At 43.5% G+C, this 25,098-nt stretch overlaps 2 protein-coding genes and 1 pseudogene across 2 annotated transcripts; 1 reads left to right on the top strand and 2 right to left on the bottom strand.

The window, feature by feature from the left end:
* Nucleotides 1-1,431: 1,431 nt before the first annotated feature.
* On the bottom strand, nt 1,432-3,602 carry LOC133007261 (uncharacterized; annotated as a pseudogene).
* A 3,029-nt stretch (nt 3,603-6,631) lies between these two features.
* rbp4l (retinol binding protein 4, like) lies at nt 6,632-7,810 on the bottom strand. Its single transcript, XM_061078617.1, has 4 exons — nt 7,694-7,810; nt 7,458-7,594; nt 6,950-7,062; nt 6,632-6,855 (listed from the first exon to the last, which is right to left on the bottom strand). Exons 1-4 carry the CDS (start codon nt 7,808-7,810, stop codon nt 6,632-6,634), a joined length of 591 nt encoding a protein of 196 aa, XP_060934600.1.
* A 5,149-nt stretch (nt 7,811-12,959) lies between these two features.
* Nucleotides 12,960-20,754, top strand: pde6b (phosphodiesterase 6B, cGMP-specific, rod, beta). The gene is made up of 23 exons (XM_061075536.1): nt 12,960-13,118; nt 13,277-13,588; nt 14,787-14,939; nt 15,901-15,990; nt 16,083-16,223; nt 16,323-16,397; nt 16,489-16,553; nt 16,801-16,867; nt 16,982-17,029; nt 17,164-17,313; nt 17,445-17,588; nt 17,756-17,821; nt 17,928-18,077; nt 18,204-18,311; nt 18,540-18,649; nt 18,955-19,042; nt 19,161-19,261; nt 19,357-19,464; nt 19,542-19,605; nt 19,733-19,807; nt 19,919-20,002; nt 20,352-20,496; nt 20,702-20,754. The coding sequence occupies exons 1-23, from the start codon at nt 12,960-12,962 to the stop codon at nt 20,752-20,754; spliced, it is 2,556 nt and encodes an 851-aa protein (XP_060931519.1).
* The last annotated feature ends 4,344 nt before the right edge of the window (nt 20,755-25,098 follow it).

Genomic DNA, 25,098 nt, shown 5'->3' with positions numbered 1-25,098 from the left:
GAGTCCCACAAAAAGAAAGTTTTTCTACGTGCAATTACCGAGGCGAAGGCGATAACTTTTGTTTGCTGATTAGTCGATGCTTTACCTTCGACTGGAGGATGGACAGATTTGAAGTTTTTAATAAAACAAATCATTTTTTTTCTTTGAGAATAAACCCTTTCCCCTTCTGTTCCTGAAAAGTGGACTTTCTGCAGATAGCAGTCCTCTCTCTCACACTCACACACTGAGCCCTGTGGTCTGAAAAGGCAGTGCAGTGTACGGGCTGACTGCCAGTGCTAAGATTCTTTTCAAGAAGACTCAGCGCCGAGTCGAGAGGATCTGGCTTGTATGGCAGAGGGCTTAGCATGTAGCTTATAGGGACTGCACTGAGCTAAAAAGTCCTGGATGTGTGAGTGTGTGTGGGGTCTACGTTCTCTGTTGGTGTGTGTGTGGTGATGGGATTACCGTGTGTGGCAGGGTTATTGGAGCAGTGTTAGAAAGTGGGAATGTCAGCCATTGTCCCCAGTTCCTTCCCTAGAACAAACTTCACTGGGATTATTGGCTTTGTGCTTGTTTGTGGTGTTAATTTGACCAAGTCGTTCATAGGCCCTGTCTTTTGGGGTTGTAACCTCAATATACAAAATACACTTGTCACATTTCAGACTCTCAAATATATCATTCTACAAGTCTTTCATTTTATAAATAAAACCAATTGTAAAAAATGTAAGAAACATTGTTGGTCTTGTGTTGCTGTGTTGTTGTGAACAGTAGCACACTAAACCATTCACACTGATGTGTGTAACTCCAACACTGTGTTAATTGATCAGAGCCATGAATCCTGTATCTACGTTCAGAAAGACATACACAGGTAGATGTTATCTTACTTGTTATATTTATTTACAACATTAAACATATTTACATCATTAAAATATTCATGTCGGTCTGTAGGTCTGAAACAATCGATTCAAAGACAATGACAACTTTTTACATCAACTATAAATCGTTTAACCCTTGTGCTGTCCCTGCTTCCCCATGCTGTTGGCTGTGAGCGTTTTGGGTAGCGATTTAACTAACGCTTGCTGTGATACCCTGCTTCAAACACACAGACGCACGCGCACCCGCGCACACGCACAGCCCACCACACATCAGCACGCGCACGAAGGGCAATAGAAAAGCGAACAGCCCTCGCATATGTATTTGTTACGTAGGGCCCGTCTCTTGTCGTTCGGGGGGTCTCCCTGACCCCGAGACTCGCGACGTCGGACCCGCCCGGCGGGCCGCGTTGTGTACTCGAGCCCATTCTTGCTCAGTGATGCGAAGGAGAAGAAGAAGAAGGAGAAGAAGAAGAAGGAGAAGGAGGAGAAGAAGAAGAAGAAGACTCTTGCGCAGTAATGATCACAAAAAAGAAATTAATTTTTCTAATTTTTTTTTTGTAGCTGCAGACGACACATGCTAAGACGTAGGACTTGTCTGTTGTCGGTCGGGTGCCCCGTGACCCTGAGACTCGCGACGCTGGGCCGAGCCGTCTCCCTCCGTTGTGTACTCGAACTTGTTCCTGCTCAGTGATGCGAAGAAGAAGAAGAAGAAGAAGAAGAAGAAGAAGAAGAAGAAGAAGAAGAAGAAGAAGAAGAAGAAGTTGTTGCTGTCGTTGATGCGGCTGCAGGGCTAGGGCCGGCGGGTCGCGGTCAACGTCTGTCAGTGCGGCGGCGGCGGCGGTGGCGGCGGCGGCCGCCTTCACGGCCTTCACGACCGCGGCCTCGGTGCGGGGGACGCGCTCCCTCCGCGCGATGTACGGAGCCACGAGAGCCTTTCCCAGCTGCTCGAGGAACACCCTGCGCTTGTTCCGCTTGCCCGGCATCCAGTCGGGGTTGACCTCTCGCCATATCACGAAGGCGTTGTAGGCAGAGACGTCGAGGATGTTGTGGAAGACGACCAGGGGCCAGCGCGTGGTCTTCCTCCTGCAGCTGTACGTTCCGATCACCTTGTCCAGGTTGTCCACGCCTCCTTTGTTGCGGTTGTAGTCCAGGACCATGACCAGTTTGCCGTCCGCGCGGTCGCTGACGTCGGCCTCCGAGTGCCGAGTGCTCAGGAGCACCACGTTCCTGCTTTTCTTCTTCGGGACGTAAGACACCAGAGTGGCGGCGGGCGTGAAGGCGAACACGGAGGAGAACACCGCTCGTCCCTTGATCGCGAGCAGCCGGGGCGGGAGCTCGGGCTTGTTCTTACGAACCGTGCCGACCACGGTGACGTTCCTGTCCAGGAGCTGCCGCGCGAGTTCGTAGGAGGTGAAGTAATTGTCGCACGTGACGTTGCGACCGCTCAGTCCCTCCGTGACGTCGAGCACGACCCGCAGCCCCAGGTTCCTCTCCGGGAGCCCGCCGCTCGGCTTTCCGGTGTAGATTTGCATCTTCCATGCGTAGCTGGAGACGGCGTCGCACGCCACCCACGACTTGATTCCGTATTTCGCCGGCTTGCTGGGCATGTACTGTCGGAAAGGGCACCGGCCTGGCGTGTGCGACGGAGGGAGAGGAGAAAAAGACAAGACGTGAATGTCTAACGTGAATTTGAAACAACAAAGAAAATAATAACTGCAAAAAAAATAATAATTACCTCTGAACGCAACCAGTTGCTCGTCCACGGTCACTTCGGGCCCCGGGTTGTAGAGGAGCGGCAGCCGCGGCGCCCAAGCGTCCCAGACCTCTCGAACCGCCGCCAATTTGTCAGACGTTGAGGGCCATCGTGGCGCGGAATATCGCACGGCCGCTCTCGGCGTCCCACAGGCTGGCGGCGGCCTCACCCCGGGACCTGTACACGCCCGCCAAGATCAGCAGCCCCACGTAGGCGCGCAAGTCGGTCGCGTCCATCCCTTTCCAGGCGTCGCCGTATTTCCGACGACCCTCCAGATTGGTCATCTCCAGGACGATGTTCTCTACCGTCGGCGTGACGAACAGGCCGAACGTCGAGGCCGCGTCGGTGACGCCGCCGGACGTCGCGTGCGTCGTGGGGCCCGGGGAAGGGACCCCGACGGGCGTAGCGGCGGAGTAGGACGAAGGAGAGGAGGAGGAGGAGGAGGAGGAGGAGGAGGAGGAGGAGGAGGAGGAGGAGGAGGAGGAGGAGGAGGAGGAGGAGGAAGAGGCGGAGGCGGAGGCGGATCGCCCCTCTCGGGCGTACGGCGTCGAGGACCATGTTATTTCTCCGTTTTTTGACAGAAAGGTCTCTCTTTCCACGTGTCCGTTGGCGGCGGCGTTGGCGCGGCAGCAGTCTACATCTTGTTCTTCTTGTTCTTCTTGTTCTTCTTGGTCTTGTTCTTGTTCTTGTTCTTGTTCTTGTTCTTGTTCTTGTTCTTGTTCTTGTTCTTGTTGTCGTTGTTGTTGTTCTTCTTCTTCTTCTCCTTCTTCTCCTTCTTCTCCTTCTTCTCCTTCTTCTCCTATCGAGGATGTGCACGACGAGGAATCTTCAGCAGCGGCTGCGTCACGCACAGGGTCGTAGTCTTCGTCGTCGACGCAGTCGTCTTCGTCTTCGTCTTCGTCTTCGTCTTCGTCTCGGTCCTCTTTCCGTTCAGAGGACGTCGACCAGAGCTGTTGGAGAACCTGTTCTCTGGTGAAAAGCTGTTGACGTGACATCGCTTGACCTCGTCAGGGAGAACGGCACGGCTACGCGACGGGGGTTGGGACGGTGTCCCCGACTTGTACCCCGATGCACTGTTAGTAAGGCTCTTTGACACCGACCTGTCTTCGTGCTCTCCGCGCGTTGTGTTCTGAAACCTGTTCTCGCTCAGTAATAATAATAATAATAAAAAAAAAGAAAAGAAATGACCATACACGACTCGTTGTTTGTTTCTTCTAAATCTCTGCACGTCACACACTCCAAGTTGGACGCCTCGGAACTTGCCCGGTCGCTCAAGTTGAGGGCCGTCTCTCCGATCGCGAGGTTGGACAGGGTGTAACGTACGGCCTGTCTCTTGTCGATCGGGGGTCTCCGTGACCATGAGGCTCGCGACGTTGGACCGACCCGGCTCCCCGCGTTGTGTACTCGAACCTGTTCCTGCTCGGTGATGGGAAGAAGGAGAAGAACAAGAAGAAGAAGAAGAAGAAGAAGAAGAAGAAGAAGAAGAAGAAGAACAAGAACAAGAACAAGAACAAGAACAAGAACGAGAACAAGAACAAGAACAAGAACAAGAACGAAATTATTATTATTTTTTTATAGCTGCACGTCACACGTGAAAACGCGAGACGGTGTAATGTTGGGCCCGTTTCTTGTCGATCGAGGGTCTCCGTGACCATGAGGCTCGCGACGTTGGACCGACCCGGCTCCCCGCGTTGTGTACACAAACCTGTTTCTGCTCGGGAAATAGGAGAAGAACAAGAACAAGAACAAGAACAAGAACAAGAACAAGAACAAGAACAAGAACAAGAACAAAGTTATTATTATTTTTTTTTATAGCTGCACGACACACGCGAAAACGCCGGTGTAACGTTGGGCCCGTTTCTTGTCGATCGGGGGGTCTCCGTGACCTGAGCCTGCGACGTTGGAGACGGTGTAACGTACGGCCCGTCTCTTGTCGTTTGGGATCTCGCCGCCGACCTCGGCTCCCCGCGCGTTGTGTTCTGAAACCTGTTCTTGCTCAGTAATAATAATAATAATAATAATAATAATAATAATAATAATTAAAAAAAAAGAAAAGAAATGACCATACTTGACTCGTTGTTTGTTTCTTCTGAATCTCTGCACGTCACACACTCCAAGACCCTGAGAGTGGCAATGGCTGCCCGAGCCTGTTCTTGCTTTATAGCTGCACGATGGTCGGATAATTGAACACGGATGGTCCGACCGTGCATTGTCCGTCCACATTCGACGGTCGGACGATCCGTGTTCAATTGTCCGACCAGAGAATTATTTTTTCTCCTCTTCTCTGACTCGACACGTGAAGGAAGCTTTCTGTCCAGCAGCAGATCTGAAGCCCGGTGCTCAGATAGTGCGAGATGACGCTGGATTGTGTCGTACTGTTACAGGCTCCTCCGATGGTTACCCACTCCCACCCACTCACACACATGCACACTTTCTTTCTGCTGTATATCACACACAAGGCAGTGTTGTGTGCTCGGACGTAATAAAAATAATAATAACAAGAAGGCGAAGAAGATGATGAATAAAACGCGGCGGCGCACGTTTCGCTCGTGTATTTTTAAAAAATAATTTGTATTGCCGCGCGCCACGCGCGAAGATCCGAGACGGGCTGAGGTAGGGCCTGTCGCATGTCGGCCGGGGTCCCCGTGACCCGAGGGCACGCGCCGCGAGCATGCCCGGCTGCCAGTGTTGTGTGCTCGAGCCTGTTCTTGCTCGGTGATAGTAAAAATAATAACAATAATAGGAAGAAGAAGAAGAAGCAAGAAGAAGAAAATGCGGTGGCTCACGGTTCACTATTTTTTTAAAAATAATTTTTATTGACACATGACCACGCGCGAAGACGGGAGACACGCACACAAACACATGCTGGGTCAACCAGACCCTGGGACAACACAAGGGTTAAATGGTAAATATTTACCAACAGTTAAGTGTATCTACACCTTGACAGATATAATCTTAACAATGACATTATAACTGTCTGTGATCTCACTCGTCTTCAAGCTTACTGTTGAATGTTCGAAATGACTTGACTGCACTCTAGTGGACACATTCTGCTATAGCAAAAGCAAGTTCTCAGTCATATTATGATGCTGTATATAAAGTATATCAGTCAGAAAAAATCGAATCAGTTCCGGTTTCATGCATTAACATGTGACCATAGAGCCAGTCATCTTTGTAATCCAAGCACTATGTGGCCACTGAATAAAATGATAATAACATTTATTTTTTTATAGCTGTTTTCTTTCGGAATAACAAGACAATATTTCAAACATGTATAAAGACTTTTAATGATGAAATAATATATTAAAAGACAGTGATGATTTTTGCCTGTTAGATCTGTTCAGACTGAAGGCCCCTGACGTGACCTTTGACCCACGGAGCACGCTGAGGGGGCCCACACTCCAGTTTGCATAATAGGACTAAGTTTCTAAACCTCAGTATAAGCCCATTCCTGCTCAGTGCACAATGTGTTTGGTTAGGCTGCGTTTCCCTGAGCTCAGGAGGGATCACAGTCGATTACATGTGCAACATGTTTACAAGCCTGAACTCCTGACCACAGCTTTACTGTGTACACACACGTCTTAAAGCTCAGTGTATGTGCAGCTTGAAAAAACAACAGAACTCCAATGAATGTTTAGAAAAAATATTTTTATTTTCACATTCACTCACAACACCACGGCCACGGTGACATTTCTTTCCGACGGTCAACTAATGAAGATGAGAGATAGAAGAGGAAATGGATAAAAACAAAAAAACAGATGCAAATTTTGGAAATCCAAGCTGTGGTTGGTCACGTGCAGGTTTCTTGACTATCTTCACTTCACTTTCTCTCCTCTGAATGATTTGACTTTTGAAAAAGAATGAGAGAAGGCCATTCCCTCCACACGGCTACTCTCACATGCACAACATGTCTCCTCGTGCACTCTCTCTCATTCTCCCTGTTCTTGCTTTCAAGCCACCTAGACTGCAGCCAGCCGGCCCCCCCACTCCTCTCCTCTCTCTCTGAGTTGTGTCTCCTCTCTCTCTAGCAGGCTCCGGACTGCAGGACAGGTTGAAACTGTCCGACCATGCAGATGTCCTCCTGCTTCTGACGCACGGTGCGCTGGATGGCGGGGGGGAAGCCGCGGGGGTTCCTGGAGAAGATGATGGCATAGCCGTCCTCGCAGCTACCATCTTCCTTCACGGTGCGGCAGGCATAGGTGATGGCGTAGTTGTCGTAGTCGGTGTCGATCACCCAGTAGTTGTCACCTGGTTTGGAGAAGAAGGAGAAGTCAGAGTGAGAAGGAGTGGGGGGGGATGTGAAAGGAGGATGTGAGGGGGGTCATGTGTGCATGTAGCTGACCTCCACTGGACAGGTAGCTGGCCAGGCCCTGGTAGTTCATGAACATCTTGCCGGGGCTGGCAGGGTCAGGGACAGAGTACTGGGCGGCCATGTCGGCGCACACAACCCAGAAACTGCAACACAAAGATGCAAACACACGTTAACAACTGAAGATTGTTTTTCTACTTCAGTTAAATCAGCAGAGGTCCTGCTGAAAGTACATTCAAGCCCACATTCCTGTGTATAATCCCATTCCTCCAATTTGCATTTTCTACCTAATCCTTCATAATCCAGGGAAATGTGGAGCCTGAGCACCTTCTTAACTTCTGGCCATGGAAACTGAATAATTGAGTTGGTCCCCTCCCCAGATCTTGAAGAACCAAGAGGGTCTTTGTGTCTAAACCGATCCTTTACCCCCACATGAGGGGGTTTAGGAGAGGAGACCAACTGGTTTTGCTTTGGTCAGAGTGAATTTTGTCATGTCTTTATCTGCAGATAATGTCTGATAAATGACGCGCTGCCCTCTTACCCGAACAGAGTGACGCGTCCCTTGGAGGCGGCGGTCATGGAGCCGTCATCGTCGATGGTGTACTCGGCTGAGATGTTGTCCTGCAGGAACAAACCCTCGGGATCTTTCTTCTGCAGCGCGTACCACTTTCCTGCATACTGCAACGGAAAGGAGACGGAGAAACAGAGTCAGAACTTGTGTTTAAACTTTCTCGAAACACCCTGTACATGTTGTATGTGTGTTTTTGATCAACCTACCCTCTTGGGGTCAAAGTCCTCTTTGGTGGAGAAGCTGTCAACGACGCAGGAGGCCGACAGGCAGCGCTCAACGCAGGACACCAGGACCAGGAGCAGGGCCAGTTTAGAGGATCCCATTCTGTGATAAACAGAGTGTAAAGCTCTATGATGAACAGAGGACTCATGGAATTGTTGGATTTAAAGAAAAGTTTAATTATTTATAACAAAACTGAGTCCACCAACTGCAAATACTATAAATCAAACATAAAATGATCTGTTAAATTGTCATTTGAAAAAATTCTACTTTAGAAATTTAGCTTTATTCAAGCAGCGATTTCAAAAAGCATCATGATTGTTGACTGATCAGAAATAAAGTGATCTTACAATCTTAGAAATAAATCACAGAACTAGAGAGTGGCACAAAGAAGTAAAATGGAAAAAGTTCAGATTCTTACCTGTTTGGATCAAAGTATCGACAGCGGTTAAATCTGGAGCTCTGTACGTGGTGATCCACGAGTTTGAGGCCTGTGTGGTGGACGCTGCCTTTTTATACACACACCACAGACGAGCTTATGGCTGAGTTTCATTGCTTGGTGCTAAATAAGGTGCTTAAACCTGGATGTAATCCTGTTGGGTTCAAATCCTTAACCATAATCTGGCTTCTGTGTTCAAACTTGCCCAAGACCTATTAAAAACACTCAGACCTTTATGTAACTGACTGGAAGCACAAAGAAAACAAACACACGTACGCCAGGGCTGAAAGTTAGCTCCTATTTAATCATTTTAACCACAGAGCCTCAGTTTGTGTTCTCAGGTAAAAAGGAAGCATTACAAATATTATAAGGATGAAGAGATCATTAAAAAAATATTAGATGCCACAATACCAATAATAACTCAGCTACATTTGATAAGAAGATTAGAAGTGTGATGTTTTGTTAGGTAGATATTATTTATATAGTGCTTTTCTAGTCTTGATGACCAGTCTTATTGCTTTACGGTACCGTTTTTTGCTGTTCACCCACCCAGATACACATTCATTCATATGTCTATGTGCGTCTGTGTGCACTGTATGAATGTTGGGCTCAGTTTATTGCTCAAGGACACTCCAGCATGTGGAATCAAACCACCGACCCGTTGGTTAGTGGACAACCCGCTGTACCTGCTGAGCCACAGGCCTTGCAGTGCCAGTTGGCTCAGAAAGGGCTGCACATAATGGTACTGATCCGTCTGGGAAACTGGGCTTTAGAAAACTCTGAGCCTGTGTAGGATCAACAGCAGAACACGATTAATCGCTGCGAAATGAAAGTTGGTGTTAACGTATTTGTTTTCCTGACACAGCGATTGTTGTCAAACAGCTTTTCAGTCAGTAAAGCCCTATTTACACATTTAGGGAATCCACACTTGAGCCTTTGCACCACAGGTCACAGGGACGAGTATATAACGTTTTACTAAATACAATCTTCTGATCTCGTTCTGTACTGTGCCTCTTGTTGAGCTGGAGCTGTACATTTTTTTTTCTTTTAATTTTGTTTCTATATTGTTTTTAATGTCCAGGTAGAGGATCTTGAATCTACCTCTGTGTGTGAAATGGACTCTTTACATGTTATTACAAATGGAGAGGTGGTAAACACTTTCATTAAGACATGTGTGTGTGTGTTTGTGTGTGTGTGTGTGTGTGTGTGTGTGTGTGTGTGTGTGTGTGTGTGTGTGTGTGTGTGTGTGTGTTCCTGGATTAACTGTGGCCACATGAGATTACCACCAGCATACTGTATCAGGTGATGACATGTTAAGTAAAGTGTAGTTTTATAATACTATTACACATTTCTTCATAATAAGAATACAAAGAATACTACAGAATAATGAGATGACTTTTGTGAGGTTGTTGGGGAAATTGAACATTTTGATCATCCACAATGTAGTCATGTTAATTTCCCCTTTGATTGATCATGATTGAATCTTATACATGGTAACCTTGATCATGCTGTATCCTGAACAACTTAATGAATCTTGGCCTGATTGCCTAAACTATGGCCTTGTTGCCGTGATGTCATCAGAAGATCCTGACCTTTGGCTTAGAAACCCTGACACTCAACCAGAGGGGGAGGAAGGAGCCACATGTAGAAAGAGGAAGAACAGCTTCCCGTTGGTTTGCAGATTACAAACCAGCCTTTGTTTTGTGCACCGTGCTCTGAGCATTAAAGTGTGACAACCCACTGTGAGATATGTGTGTCTCACTCCTCGTTTTCAGAGTGGGATTGCAGAATTGCCAGGACAAGGTTTATAAGGAAGCACTCCTCTATTTTTCAATGCGTTTGAATAAAGTAAAAACGAATTAGTACAATCATCCAAAGACTTGATTCCCACACTCATGTTTTCACCCTTGATGAGGCCATTTACAGTAAAGCAATTATTTATGGTTAGTAATTTTGTTGATCCTCTAAGACCATTTATATAAATTAACCTTTGACCCTTTGAGTCAAAACACGGCTCCATCACCAGAGCCTCCTCCGAGCGTCAAGTCAGGACCTGGCTGATAACTCGGCTGGACCCAGGCTGAGAGGATGAGAATGTGATGTTTATTATGTTTATATCTTTATTCACTGGAAACCTTAATCCTTAATCCGATACTGCACAGTGCTCACTCACAAAAAGTGGAGATATTTCCTGGTATGTGGGATTAAGTTTTACTGTGTATTTTCAATTAGCCGAATTCTTGAAGCTTCCTTCTGTATTGAGTCATGGAAAACATTTCCAGTCACTGTTTGCGTATTATGTCAAATTGTGTTTTCATTGGGGCAACCCGGTGGCCTATGGGTGTAAGGTCGGCCCATGGATCCTCATTACCCTCATTACTCCTCAGAACACATTTAATCAAGCAAATGTGGTAACAACATGAACCAGGAGTGTATGAGGACTTTCATGGGTACAGGGGATAAGATGTGAGTCTGCTGCCATCCTGTGGTACATGTCAGCATTACAAGTATGGTGCTAGTATATATGCAGTGCCCACAACCAGTTGGCATCACTCACAGTAATCTCAGTTATAAAACTTAATAATAATATTTATTTCATTGCAACACTTTCTCCATTTAAAATAACATGTCTTTAATCTAAACTGAATGATTTGGAAATATATTTGCATGTAATGTTGCAAATGTTCATTCATGTTTCTTTGCATCGTATGTTTGGTCCTCAATGAGTATGTTTTAATTTATGTATGACTAAAAAAGGGTTTTGAAAAATAGATCTGAGAGATAAAGTTACAAGATCATTACTTATTTCACTCCAACAAACTCCTGAAATAAACTCACTCCTGCAGATTAACACCAAGTGAATATTTAACTAAATATCAGTAAGAGATCTCATCCTCTTTGGAGAGAAATAAATATGAACTTCTTTGAATAAAAACATAAAACACGTCAGGTGAGTCAGTGAAGCCGTCAGCCAATCAGAGCAGAGCTGCGTCGTCACAGAGGTGGTGACAGGTGCTGCAGCTGGAGTGAGAACAAGGATCTGCAGGGAAGAGTCAGACTTCAACTCTGACCAGTCTGCATCAGTTACAGCTGAGTTTATTACTGAGGTCAAGTCATGGACGTGTGAGGTCAAGTGAATCGGTGCTTAAACTAAGATGCGTGTGTGTTTGAGTCGTGTCGTATTACAAGCAACACAATTTAAGCAGCGACTGGCTTCACCGCACAAATGAAAATACTTGTGATAATTGTGTTTCAGTTTTGTGGCTCTTGCATTCGTGTTTCCTGTTAACGTGGTTGTTTTTAGCCGCCACGGCCGCCGTACACACACACATACACACACACACACACACACACACACACACACACACACACACACACACACACACACACACACACACACACACACACACACACACACACACATACACACACACACACACAGAACCTAATCTACTATGGTGGAAGCAGATTATCTATCTGACCCTTTGTTTAAGTTGTTTATGAAACCTGATTATAGACAGGTCCGGTCTGCTCTGAACAAGATGATTAATTTCTACACAGAACAACTGAACATTGTCCACACTGTGACTTCCTGCTGCATCCATGGGAACACTGGCCACTGAGGGTACCGACACATTTGTCCCAGGAGGCCAGTCCGACTATTACTAACAGTCCAATCTCATTATTGTCACATCGCTATCCAGCCTCTCTCTGTCTTCTCAGAAAATCCGTGGCATTCACTTCCTCGTCTCCTGAGTCACTGTCATGGTCCTTTCTGTGGAGACTCTGCATGTGGAGAAAGTGGGAGAGTTTGGGGCCTGAGATAATCAGCCGGTGGCCTAACTAAATAGGGCTTAAGCCAGGAGAGGCCTTGTTTAATAAGGACTTAAAGAGCTTGTGCAGTATGGGCCAACATCCATGACACAGTATAATGTAGATGATAGATAGAAAAATGAAAAATAATGAAAGAACAAAAACATGCATGGATGTGTTTTGGTGCATCTTAGACTTTTATTTTATTTTTATATCGTAGCAGGGGTTAATATGCTGAAATAATGTGACCACATTGCAATTATAGTTTATTACGTTTGTTTGTTTCAGAAACTTAGAGAGAGATGCATTCAGATACATACATTTAATATCTATATCAGTCATCTTTTTAAGCCTATAATGCATCTTGTGTGCAAAAAAGAAAGGAAAGTTCAGTGTTGCTGTAGTTACATGATGCTGTGCTGCCATAATTTCTACATACAGTACATTACGGCATCTATTTCATTTTCAGTGCAGCCCAACATGTGTTTGAGTGAACACTGTGTATTTTGGAGGTGTCAAACTTTGATTTGTGCTGTTTAAAAGGTACAGTGAATATCCTGAGGCACACAGAGGGGCTGGATCATCAGGCCACATATCCGTTACTAGATGATCAGCTGACAAGTTTAGCATCGGCAGATCCCCGCTAACCTTCAGCACTATCTGCTGATGACACAGGGATTGTTTGGATCCAGCCCTTCGCCTTCTCCTCAGGGCTCTGCCTCTCTCGCTGCGCTAACCCACCAACACGGGTGATTTTATCTTTTTTTAACCTTCAGTTTGAATGAGCCCACCTCTTCTTCCTCCCTTTATCTGTGACACATGGTTAAAATCTGTTCTTCTCCTCTTTAGGGGATAAACTGGACAAACAGCGTACGTCGTTGTGCTTGGATTTTCCACTCTGAGCCGTTGGATGTGGTTCATCTAAAGCAGCGTTGGGCTGAAGAGGAGGGAGACGACAGGGGCATTTGGGAGAAGAGGAGGAAGAGGAGGAAGAGGGAGCCATGAGTGTGCAAAAGGAGGACGTGGAAAAGTTCCTCAATGGGAATCCTGCGTTTGCGAAGCAGTATTTTGCCAAGAAGATGAGCCCAGCCTCCATTTCGAAGGCGTCGGGACTCGCAGAGAAACAGATCGACTTCAGCCAACTCCAGGAGCTCAGTCAGGTAAATTCAATTGTTCCTCTACTTGTTTCTGAAGAAAAAATGGAACCTGTCAATACAGCATGACCTCTGACATAGGTCTGTATTCAATATGTCGGCCTAAGTCTTCTGTTCTAAGACCAAACTCTAAAAGTGTCTATTTTTTTCTCCTCTTCTCCAAGGTCGAGGAAAGCCAAATAATGTACGAACTGATCAAAGACATGCAGGAGAACATCAACGTGGAAAAAGTGGTCTTCAAGATCCTAAAGAGAATCAGCATGCTCATCCACGCCGACCGGTGCAGTTTGTTCATGTACCGGCAGCGGAACGGCATCGGGGAGCTGGCCACCAGGCTCTTCAACGTCAACGCCACGGCAGAGCTGGAGGACTGCGTGGTGCCGCCGGACTCCGAGATCGTCTACCCGCTGGACATGGGAATAGTCGGCCACGTGGCCCAGACCAAGAAGAATGTTAACGTGAAAAATGTCAAAGAGGTAAGAGGGGAAGAAAATCCATCAATGAAAGCTAAACTTAAACCTGGACTGATGAAGCTGTAATGCTATCACGGTGTAATTCATCATATTAACACTAGGTGGTGCCACAGCTTTCAATTCCTACATCCTACACATAGTAACTTTTTTAACCACAAAACTATGTGTTGATATTCTTAACATTTATATAAAACTTCTCTACAAGAAAGAATTGTAATGTTTTTCACTAAATTCATTGATTAAACATGTTTCAATGAGTTTGCCGGTAGTTGTTCTCCTAAAGATGTGACATGGAGACAAGTTAAAATTGGACTCGGAGCAATTTGTTTGTATCCATCAGCAAATACACAAAGTTTTTGTATGTCAGCATATACACAGCAGAGGCTGCAGCACAAAGAAGAATCACAGCGTCATGGCAAAGTGGTAGAAATCTGAATCTTTTCGTTAAATCTAAATCTGAGAGTAAATTCACTTCTAGGTGATAATAAGACTTTACATATCTTGGGTCAACTTCATGAAGTTCAGCTGACAAAACTCAGGAGGACTCATTTGTTTCTTATGGGATGTATTAAAAGGTAATGACACAATAACAAGAAACAGACAGGGAGCAGCCATTGTCCTTAATAATCTATAGATGTTTCATGAAGTATGATAATCTCAACCCATTCATAGCAGAGCCTGGTTGTAGACAACTGAAAGAAGCATCAGTAACACGTAGCTATACTTGTGACCAAGTGAGAGTGTAAATCCCCCTTCAGACATAATCCATTTATTTCCAGATCCCATCAGCCTCTGCTCTAGCTGTGGATTAGTCGCCCCTGGCATTTGGTCAGCAAGAATCTAAAACAGATCAAAACTGGTTCACTTTGCACCGTGTGTCCATGTTATACTGCACCTTTCTATCAGAAGACACTAATAATGTATCTTACCACGAATTAAATGAATTCTGTGTCATCTTTATAAGCTTTGTGAAGCAGAAAGCTGATAATGACTGTGGGACACTTTGCTTTTGTAAATCATGCAGGAAATAAATCGAATGATTACCTCTTCACATTATCATAAGTAATTTGTCAAACTTGATTTATGTACATAGCTCAGAGGCCCAGAACTAACAATGTACAACAAAATACATTCATGAAACTATTCATAAATTGTGTGTTTGTGCACAAAAGAGTGTTTCATAATATTTTCTCTCTTTTAGAATGAGCACTTCAGCTCGTTTGTCGACGACCTCACAGAATACGAGACCAGGAACCTTCTGGCCACACCCATCCTCAACGGTAAAGACATGGTGGCTGTGATCATGGCTCTGAACAAAACCACTGGACCACATTTCACTGCTGACGACGAAGACGTGAGTCTGGACTACACGTCAGAACACTTACACAGAACACACACACAGAACACACACAGAACACACACACAGAACAAAACAGAACACACACACAGAACACTCACAATGGCGTCGGGATAGTTCACTTCAACATAAACTATTGATTCTGCTTTTGGCTTCAATCAGAAGAAATTGAGCATCGATAGTTTATCACATTTTGATGAAGGGTGTCCCCACAGCTGGAGAGGAATTCCCTTTGAGCCGATGAGGCGTGTGTTTAACGTAGGTTGAGTCATTAATCCATCATGGATGGTGATCCCTATCAGGAATAAACTAAAATAGAAATAAGCCGGAGGTTAAGACAGGTCAGTAAGAGACCTGGACAGCAGATTATGGAATAATTAATAGACAGACATGAATCAAACTGTTCCAAATAGTAGATGCTCAATTAGGTATATGAAAGTGAATACAAATAAACTATAATCTATACATTGTAGCTACCAGGGCTATATTTTCTGAATATCATCATTAAATTAACACATTATAATGTTCTTTAACTGTTTAGGGCCTATACACTAAAACAGTCAAATATCAACAGGTAATGAAAGAAACAAGTAGAATGAGAACAGAGACATTCCAAATGATAAAGGAGGACCCTGGTTTGTTCTCAAAGATGGATTGATAATAATAAAACTTTCTATTTGCTTCAGTTTTGTGATGATATTTAATAAACTCAATAAAACATACACAGAATCATCTTACTCTCCTCTGACCACATCCTGTTTCTGGAACAAGCTAAATCACGGACTGATCCTAACCCACATTTATGGTGCAGTGCGTTGTTTAAGTCACACCTTGTCTTTGTGCAGTCTTTCATATTTCATATCATCAAACATAACTGCATCTTATATTAATAAGTCATAATGTTGGTTGTGTCCTATGTTGCCTATAAACTGCTTTTTCCTCTTGTTTGTCCATTCAGCTTTTCTTAAAGTATCTGAAAGTTGCCTCTTTGAACTTGAAGATCTACCATCTGAGTTACCTGCACAGCTGTGAGACACGTAAAGGACAGGTACACTCTTTTTATATACTGCTGCATTTGCACTCCTTGAATTTAACAGTGCACATGACCGTACATACTCCGTGTGTTTTGTGTTTCCCCAGCTGCTGCTCTGGTCGGCCAACAAGGTGTTTGAGGAGCTCACTGACATTGAGCGACAGTTTCACAAAGCCTTGTACACAGTCCGAGCCTACCTCAACTGTGACCGCTACTCCGTGGGCTTACTGGACATGACAAAGGAAAAGGTAGCTGACCTGTAGTATCTCACATTTTGTATTTATGTGCATTTAAAACCATGAAGTCACTTCTTTCCTCTGCACTTTTCTGTGTGTGTCTCTTCCCAGGAGTTCTTTGACATCTGGCCTGTGTTGATGGGCGAGCAGCCACCGTACTCTGGTCCTATAACTCCAGATGGCAGGGTACTTGTGTTTCATCTCATTAATCTTACATTGTTATCAGCGCTCTAAAATATGACCTTCCTCTGACCTCTGCATTTGGTTCTTTCTCCAGGAAGTAATTTTCTACAAAGTGATTGACTATATATTACACGGAAAAGAAGACATCAAAGTAATACCGTAAGTAAATATGCTGTCACCTTTGCCTCAGGCTGAATATTTAATCCACATGTGATGATGGATTGATGTGACAACAATATACCAATACCCCTTTTTAAGTAATTGAATTTCCAGGACTAATTGAATTTTTTTTTTATTAATTGATTGTAAAAACAGACAAAAAACAATGACTATGAATTGATTGGATCAGATTGTCAGTCAACCATCCTAAACCTTTAACTTGTCTCCTCACTGGTCTGTCACACAGGAGCCCACCTGCAGATCACTGGGCCTTGAGTAGCGGGCTGCCAACCTATGTTGCTGAGACCGGACTTGTGAGTTGTTTTTGTTTTTACACTTTACAAAAACATGTTGAATCTGTTAACACCACATTTTACTACTTGCATATTTAACCCTGTAATCACTCTTTTTCTTTTCCTTCTACGTAGATTTGTAACATTATGAACACAGCCGCTGATGAGACGTTTCAGTTTCAGGTAAGAAACCTAAGAAAGTTCAAAAACCACTATAGAAGAACACTCCTTGGATCTTATACAAGATTATTACAATTATTTATTAGATTTAAATTCATATAATTACTGTTATTATAATTGTTATTATTATTTTGCAGACTGAGCCTCTTGACAGCAGTGGCTGGACCATAAAAAACGTTCTCTCGCTGCCAATTGTAAACAAAAAAGAAGAGATAGTGGGTGTGGCCACGTTTTACAACAGAAAAGATGGAAAGCCTTTTGATGATCAGGATGAGCAGCTCATGGAGGTAAGACTAAGCACTCCTGTAATGTTGTGATACAATTGAAATCTGTTTTTTCTGATTATTTGTATTTGGCTGTGGATAAATACATAAAATGTAAAGTACTCATCGAGCTGAGCCTCCTCCTTGTCTCTCAGGCTTTGACCCAGTTCCTGGGCTGGTCGGTGTTGAACCCGGACACTTACGACAAAATGAACAAGCTGGAGAACCGGAAAGAAATCGCTCAGGACATGGTGCTGTACCACGTCAAATGTCGGGATGATGAGATTCAGAATGTCCTGGTCAGTTCTCCATATTAGATTTATATTTATATATACCTTTGTCAAAGGAATAGTGAGCTTGTCAACAGTGTTTCATGAAAAAAATAACCCTCTCTGTTCACTACGACTGTTTCACTTTGTGTGATGCTTTTCAACCAATGCACATGACAACCTCTCGTTTCTCCCAGAACACCCGAGAGGTCTACAGCTGTGAACCTGCAGCGTGTGAAGAGGATGAGCTCCTGGCCATTCTGGTAAAACTAAACCTTGTTTAAGTTTGTGGGAGTGTGAAATCTCTTTTGTTTATGTTGTCTGCCCGTGCTTTTATTCCACTCTGCTTCCTGTTCATTCTACTCTTAGAAAAAAGATCTACCTCCGTTGATTAACAAGTTCGAGGTCTACCAGTTCCACTTCTCGGATTTTAACTGCACAGAGATGGAGCTGGTGAAGTGTGCGATCCAGATGTACTATGAGGTCGGGGTGGTCAAGAAGTTCCAGGTCCCTCAAGAGGTGATCTAGACCAACAAATAGTCACCTGTACTGATACTTCCTCTCCAGATTATGTGCGACAGGTTTGTTATGTCTTGATTTCACCAGCTCCAGCTTCACCTGTGTTGGTTCTACACTTCACTTTAGGTGCTGGTTCGGTTCCTGTACTCTGTCAGTAAAGGCTACAGACGAATCACCTACCACAACTGGCGTCACGGCTTCAACGTTGGACAGACCATGTTTACACTGTTAACGGTATTATTATGCTCTATAAACAGTAGGAGCTTTTTAGGTTTCTGCATATAAATGTTTAACTTTACCATGTTTTTTGTGTGTGTGTGTGTGTGTGTGTGTGTGTGTGTGTGTGTGTGTGTGTGTGTGTGTGTGTGTGTGTGTGTGTGTGTGTGTGTGTGTGTGTGTGTGTGTGTGTGTGTGTGTGTGTGTGTGTGTGTGTGTGTGCGGTGTGTGTGTGTGTGTGTTCAGACGGGAAAGCTGAAGCGATACTACACTGACCTGGAGGTGATGGCCATGATAACCGCAGGCTTCCTGCATGATATCGATCACAGAGGGACAAACAACTTGTACCAAGTCAAGTACGTGCTGAAGGGAACTTCTTCTCAGTAGAAACAAAATTAAACCCAAAATTATACAGATACACAACATCTGTTTTTTTTCTCAAATTCATTTTTTTGTCAGTGTATGTGAGGTTCACTTTTCATGAAGACTTTGCAAGTACAACTTATTCCGTTGGGACCATAACCAGCAGTCTGGAATAAAAGAGATGATTAGAAGCCATACTCTCACTCTCCCATTGTCAATACTGAAGCCTTTACACTCAAAGTTGATTGTGATTGTTGTTTATCTCATGTTTAATCCCATTGATTTCTGATTTCAACAGATCTGGGAACCCTATGGCCAAGCTCCATGGCTCCTCCATCCTGGAACGGCACCATCTAGAGTTTGGAAAGTTCCTTTTGAATGATGACGTGAGAAAAAGATGTGAACTAATGAACAATTTACCTCTTACATCACTGAAACCTCAACATCTCCTACGGCAGCTAACTATGACTGGTGTCCACCTCCCTCCCTTCCTTTCACCTGCAGTCACTTAACATCTACCAGAACCTCCACAGGCGACAGGTGGACCATGTCATTCATCTCATGGACATCGCCATCATTGCCACGGACCTGGCTCTTTATTTCAAGTCAGAACAGACTCTTACTTACTGCTCTCTAGTACCTTAATGTCTGTATGGTAAAGAATATACCAGTGAAATACTTCCTGTCCTTGGATTCCCAGGAAAAGAACCATGTTCCAGAAGATCGTGGACCTTTCCCACACGTATGAGGACGAGAAGAAGTGGGTTGACTTCATGTCTCTAGAAACCACAAGGAAAGAGATCCTTATGTGAGTCGAACGAACACACACACACAAACAGCTCTTTTGTTACTTGACATTTCTCTGATTCACACACTTTGTTTCAGGGCCATGATGATGACCGCATGTGACTTGTCCGCCATCACGAAGCCTTGGGAGGTGCAGAGCAAGGTGAGAAGCTCAAACATTCAATAAAAGAGAGACTCTCTGAGTGTTTGCTGCTTCTCCAATCTTGACTCTGTGTGTATGTGGTTGCGTGTGTGTATGTGTGTGTGTGTGTGTGCGTGTTGTGTGTCAGGTTGCCTTGTCTGTAGCAGCAGAGTTTTGGGAGCAGGGTGACCTGGAGAGGACGGTACTAGAACAACAACCAATTGTGAGTTTACAAATTCAAACAATGAGCATCAATCTGAAACTGTGTGCGGCACTCATACAACTATATTGATTGTTTTTAATTTAATTATTTTGTCAATGTCCCTCCCAACAGCCTATGATGGACAGGAACAAGTCAGCCGATCTTCCAAAACTACAATGTGGTTTCATTGACTTTGTCTGCACGTTTGTCTACAAGGTAATGATTCCCGGACCATTTTATTTTTGATCGTGAAATTGTGTACAAGATGGGTCTGAAAAAATGAGGCTAGCAGATCATGTACTACCTCCTGAGCCACAACCGCCCAGGTGGTAGAGCGGGATGTCCATGTATCAGAATGGTTAGATCCCCAGAGCCCAACCTGGACTGCTGTTCCGAGAATGATGTGCGATAGACGAGTGAAGCTGTTTAGAAGCAGAGTTTCTTTGAATGGGGGAATGTGACTACTAACCCCGAACATTATGTTCACAGTAACATCAAAAAGCATGAAGAAAAACCTCCTTAACTAAACTATTTGTATTGACGCTGACCCTTTTCTTCTGTTCAGGAGTTCTCTCGCTTCCACCCACAAATCCAGCCCATGCTGGACGGCATCCTCAACAACAGGAAGGAGTGGAACGCTAGGAAAGAGGAGTATGAAGCCAAACTGAAAGTTATGGAGGAAGAGAAGGCTGCGGCTGGACCCAGTAAAGGTGCAGTGATTCTGTGGAATAATGCAATTGTCTGGTATATCATCTGGTGGAGTAGCAGCCTGCGAAATGACTTTGAAGCTTGAAATTGTAGAGTTAAATAGTTGTGTGTAAATCAGTTTTTTAAGCCACAACACAAACAATTATTTTTAACCTGATTCACAAATATATTGACTTTTTTCTCTGATGTTTTCTTTTGTTCACTTAGCTACTGCAAACAACCCCGGTGGTGGAGGCTCCAAGACCTGCTCCGTATGCTAGAAGGTCAAATAAAAATGGAAGAAACTGTGCACAAGGGCAGCTCAGGACAGACTGACTTCAGCTTCACCTTCTATCAGTCTCAGCTCCAGGAAAACAAATGCAGAGAGTCAGCAAGACTTGAGTGAGTGTAAAAGCCCAATAATATTTATTCAGAAAAACTGCTTCTGATCGGAAATGACAAAACTGAACAAGGACAGAATCCTCCCCGGGAAGAGCAGTGTTTTATTTTGAAGGGAAAGTAAGCAAATGAGCCACAGAAATAAAACAGAAAAAAAAATCACTTCAAATTTAAATGTGAATCAAGAGTTGAGGTGGATTTTAATTCTCGGGTTTCCTCTCATAACGTTTCCTGATGTTTTAGGATAAAGTAGAAGTTATGTAGGAGTGAACCTTCCAGTCCAAGTCACTGTAGACTGTTTATCCTGTTGGTTTCCACCACACTGTCCAGTAATGTCATGTTAATTGAGTTTAGATTTTTCTGAATCTTAGTCCAGATCATGGGTAGATAGAACTGTTATGAAACTACTGTACATATATTCCAAAAATGATGAGGTTCATTCCTTCCAGTCACCTATCATTTACAAAATGAGAGTTTGTTTACCTTGATCGCAGAGAGCCAAAGGTAGAGGGGGAGCTCAGGGCTGCTCAGCTTTTCAATGCTTCATAAAAATGTCAGAGTTTAGTTTAACTTTACCGTCAGCAAACCAGCCTGTAGCTGCTTTCTCATGATGCCTTCTTACTCTACATACATCTGAAAGGGTAGCTGTTATTTTCTGGATATAGATACGAATGTCTTGCAGCATTTTGAAACCCAGACTTGTTGCTGGGGTCAGATACGATTTATTTTATTATGGACGACATAATAATGAGTCTAATATTTTGAGCCGCAGCAGGAGCAACAACCTTTCTCCACCGGCTACAAAAAGTAGAAAACAAATAGTGTGAAATAAACTTTCTTGAAATGGAGCAGGAGTCAGTTACAGTAAACAAGCTGAGGACTCACTCCAGATCTGAAGCCACTGTTTTCATAAGATGCAACAATGACTTTTTCCCTGAGAGAGGGAAGGAAACACAAATATGGATAAAATGCAAACTCTAAACATCAACAATTTGAGGCATTGGTTCTGAACAACCGGCCGAAGGTGTATCGGTACTGCAGAGGCTCCAGGGGAACGCAGCTGTTTGAAACAGCACAAGGGAGCAACTGAACTTCTTGTAAAAACTTGTACATAATCTTTCCCTCCCTGTAAATACATAAAGAATATTTTTTTAGTTGATATATAGAGGCTTATTTTTTTTAATTAGGATGTTAGTGATATTAAAAGGTGCTGGTAAATGAGTCGTCTAGTAATTTAGTTGTCTCCTTATTTATTATCAAAATATAAAAATGTGTGTATCAGAGATGATAACTTGTATTAGGAAATACAGGCAGTAATTATTAATATGTTGTGGACAAAACCTTAACATTTTTAAATAGTCTATTTACCTTTTGGTCACTATATCCAAGCTTGTCTCTTTATGTGATCCATGTGTACAATGAAGATCCAAATAAAGCAAATGTATTTTTATCAGGTATCTGAGTGAATTAATTGTCTGTGATATTAAAAGTGCAACTTACTTAGAAGTTTAAATGATTGTAAATTGATAAAAACTGTGTCTACTGCTCAAAATATCATTAAAAACAGACACTGCTCGTAGTCTCCTAGCCATCACTGTTATCATAATGCACGAGCAAGAACTATTTAATGCGATAATACAATGCAGAGTTCATAATGAAGGATAAGATATTACACAACACACAAGAGTATTGAGGGGACGCTTCTGTCCACACTGCACTTTCTACGACTGGTCCCTGACCCCAATCCTGGGATTGCTGCTAAACTCAGCCAGGATTACAACCGTGCTCCAACCCAAGGCTCATCTTCTGAAGGACAGTTGTGTACACACACCAACATTTTTGCTTAACTGTAACTAACAAACTCAACCTGAATAATAACTTGATTCTTATTTTTAAGATATTAACTGGGTTGATGTTATTGTTATTTTAGTATGAACTTAAACCCACATAAAAGTAACAGAAGAACACTTTTGTTGATTACATGAAAAATAAGTTTTATTGGGTTTGAAACACACGGACACAGGTCCAGAGATACATCACTTGAGGATGGTTTCAGAATTTGCTGCGGAGAAAAGAGACAAGAGGAGGAAATGTAAACAAAGCATTTGGTGACGTCTCATTATCATAACGTACATTATGGACAATCTTTGTGGGATAGGCCGTTGGAGAGACAAAAATGAAGTGTGTCTTTGTTACCTTCTGCCAGCTCTTTGGCGATTCGTTCCTGCTCCACTCTGACGATTTTCTCCGCCTCCTCAACCTTCTTCTCCTCCTCAGCAATGGGCTTTAGGTAGTCTGATAAAGGAGAATGACACAGAAACTTAATTATGGATTCAAGGTAGATCGTTACATTAGCTGGATGCAGTGTGCAAAATATTCTGCTGACAACTGGGGACTCCAGGGTCATGTGCACATCCTACAGGTAACAGTAAGACGATTTCCAATACACTAAGATCAATAGATGTGATATGCTGTGGATTAGAGAAGGTCTATGTTAGCCACTCAATCCATGTACATATGAATCTGAATCTGAAAGGTTGCAAAGCAATAACTACCTCTGAATTGTATTGTTTTTTTGTACTTTCGTGTATTTTTAAGCACCGGACATCTTACTCAAGTGCCACTAGCTTTTAATGTATTTCATTTTATTCTGTATCTCACATCAACAGATGTATGTTATGTGGAGGGGTGTGTGGTTTCTTCTCTTGTTACATGATGTGCTGTGATTGTCATCGTCGTGGCCACAGTGAGGCAAACTCCAAACAACTGAGATGTGTGGTAATAAAGTATTAAATCTGAATCTATCTTCAGAACATGAACAGAAGCAACTCACCAAACCTCTGCTTGCCATAGAAGACGCCGAGCAGGAGGGCAGACCACCTGGCCGTCTGAAATACACATGATTCACAAGTGTTAACCAGTAAAACCACTATAACTAACCAGCTGGGACACGTCAGTGATCTGAAGTTTATTATCATGTTTCTGTGACTGGACTCTTTCAAACAGCAGAGAGCTAATATGGCTGATCACTGTACAAACTGACTCCAGATCAGTGAACACCAGGCTCTGCAGTGAGTGTGTGGGGCGAAGTTCAGTCTCTGACCTTCCTGATAAACGGATTTAACGCTGTTTCTCTATAACCTGACATGACACACCGGGTTTACTAACACACTACAAACCAGTAGCAACAACCAGGAGTCTGGCCTCAGACAGATGTGTAAGATCCAGTGTTTCTGCAGCTGCTTGCGTCGTGAGTGAGGTTCACCTGTCAATGTCACTGCTAGCACACACTAGCTAGCATGCTAGCACAACAACCGACAACGGAGGCTAGTTAGCAGCGAGCTACACATCCTGAGACCACAGCTCTACTGTGAATTCTTTCCTCTAAACTTACAGAAACATAAGAATCAGATTTAGATATCATGGGATCTGTGTTTTTACCTTGATGAGCGGAGAAACTGCGACTGGAGGAACCATCGTGACGCGAAGAAGAGACTTCCGGTTAAAGCGGAAGTGCGTTTTATTCATTCTTTTGACAGTGGAGCCAGCAGTCAGCAGCTAAGTTAAATCTGTTCCATCTAAACTTTAAACGTCGTGTCGACTTGTCCTCTTTCAACTTTATTTGACTTCTGTTTGCTTTGTTTTATTTGTATATATTTTTTCCTTCATTCCAGGGAAACTGAAAATACAATTTCAGATTGGATGAAGGTTGGTGAATCATCAGATACCAACAACTCTCAGTAATTAGATATCCAGTCAGTCATTGTTCAGATTATTAAGATCTGACTTTTTAAAAATAACCACGTAGTTATCTTTTTATTATATTTAACAATGTGTTCTACATTTTTGTGGTAGTTAAGTTGATTTAGTTTATCCACTTTGCCTTTTTCTGCATCAGTGGTAACTTAGCACAAAGTTTATTTTAGCTGTATATGCTAGAACATTACTGAAACATTTCATTTAGATGAGAAACTAAGCACAACAAGAAGATGGACAGATTATTGTGTGTGTGTGTGTGTGTGTGTGTGTGTGTGTGTGTGTGTGTGTGTGTGTGTGTGTGTGTGTGTGTGTGTGTGTGTGTGTGTGTGTGTGTGTGTGTGTGTGTGTGTCTTTGTCATTCTAGGCTGCTTTTGATACACATTTCACAGAAAACCATTGTATTTTCTACTTTACTACATATTTAGGGCCCGAGCACTGACAGGCACTGACAGGTGAGGCCCTATTGA

Source organism: Limanda limanda, chromosome 1, assembly GCF_963576545.1.
Source record: "Limanda limanda chromosome 1, fLimLim1.1, whole genome shotgun sequence".
NCBI lineage: Eukaryota > Metazoa > Chordata > Actinopteri > Pleuronectiformes > Pleuronectidae > Limanda > Limanda limanda.
The sequence above is the reverse complement of the archived record's forward strand: the minus strand, read 5'-3'. Positions and strand labels throughout refer to the sequence as shown.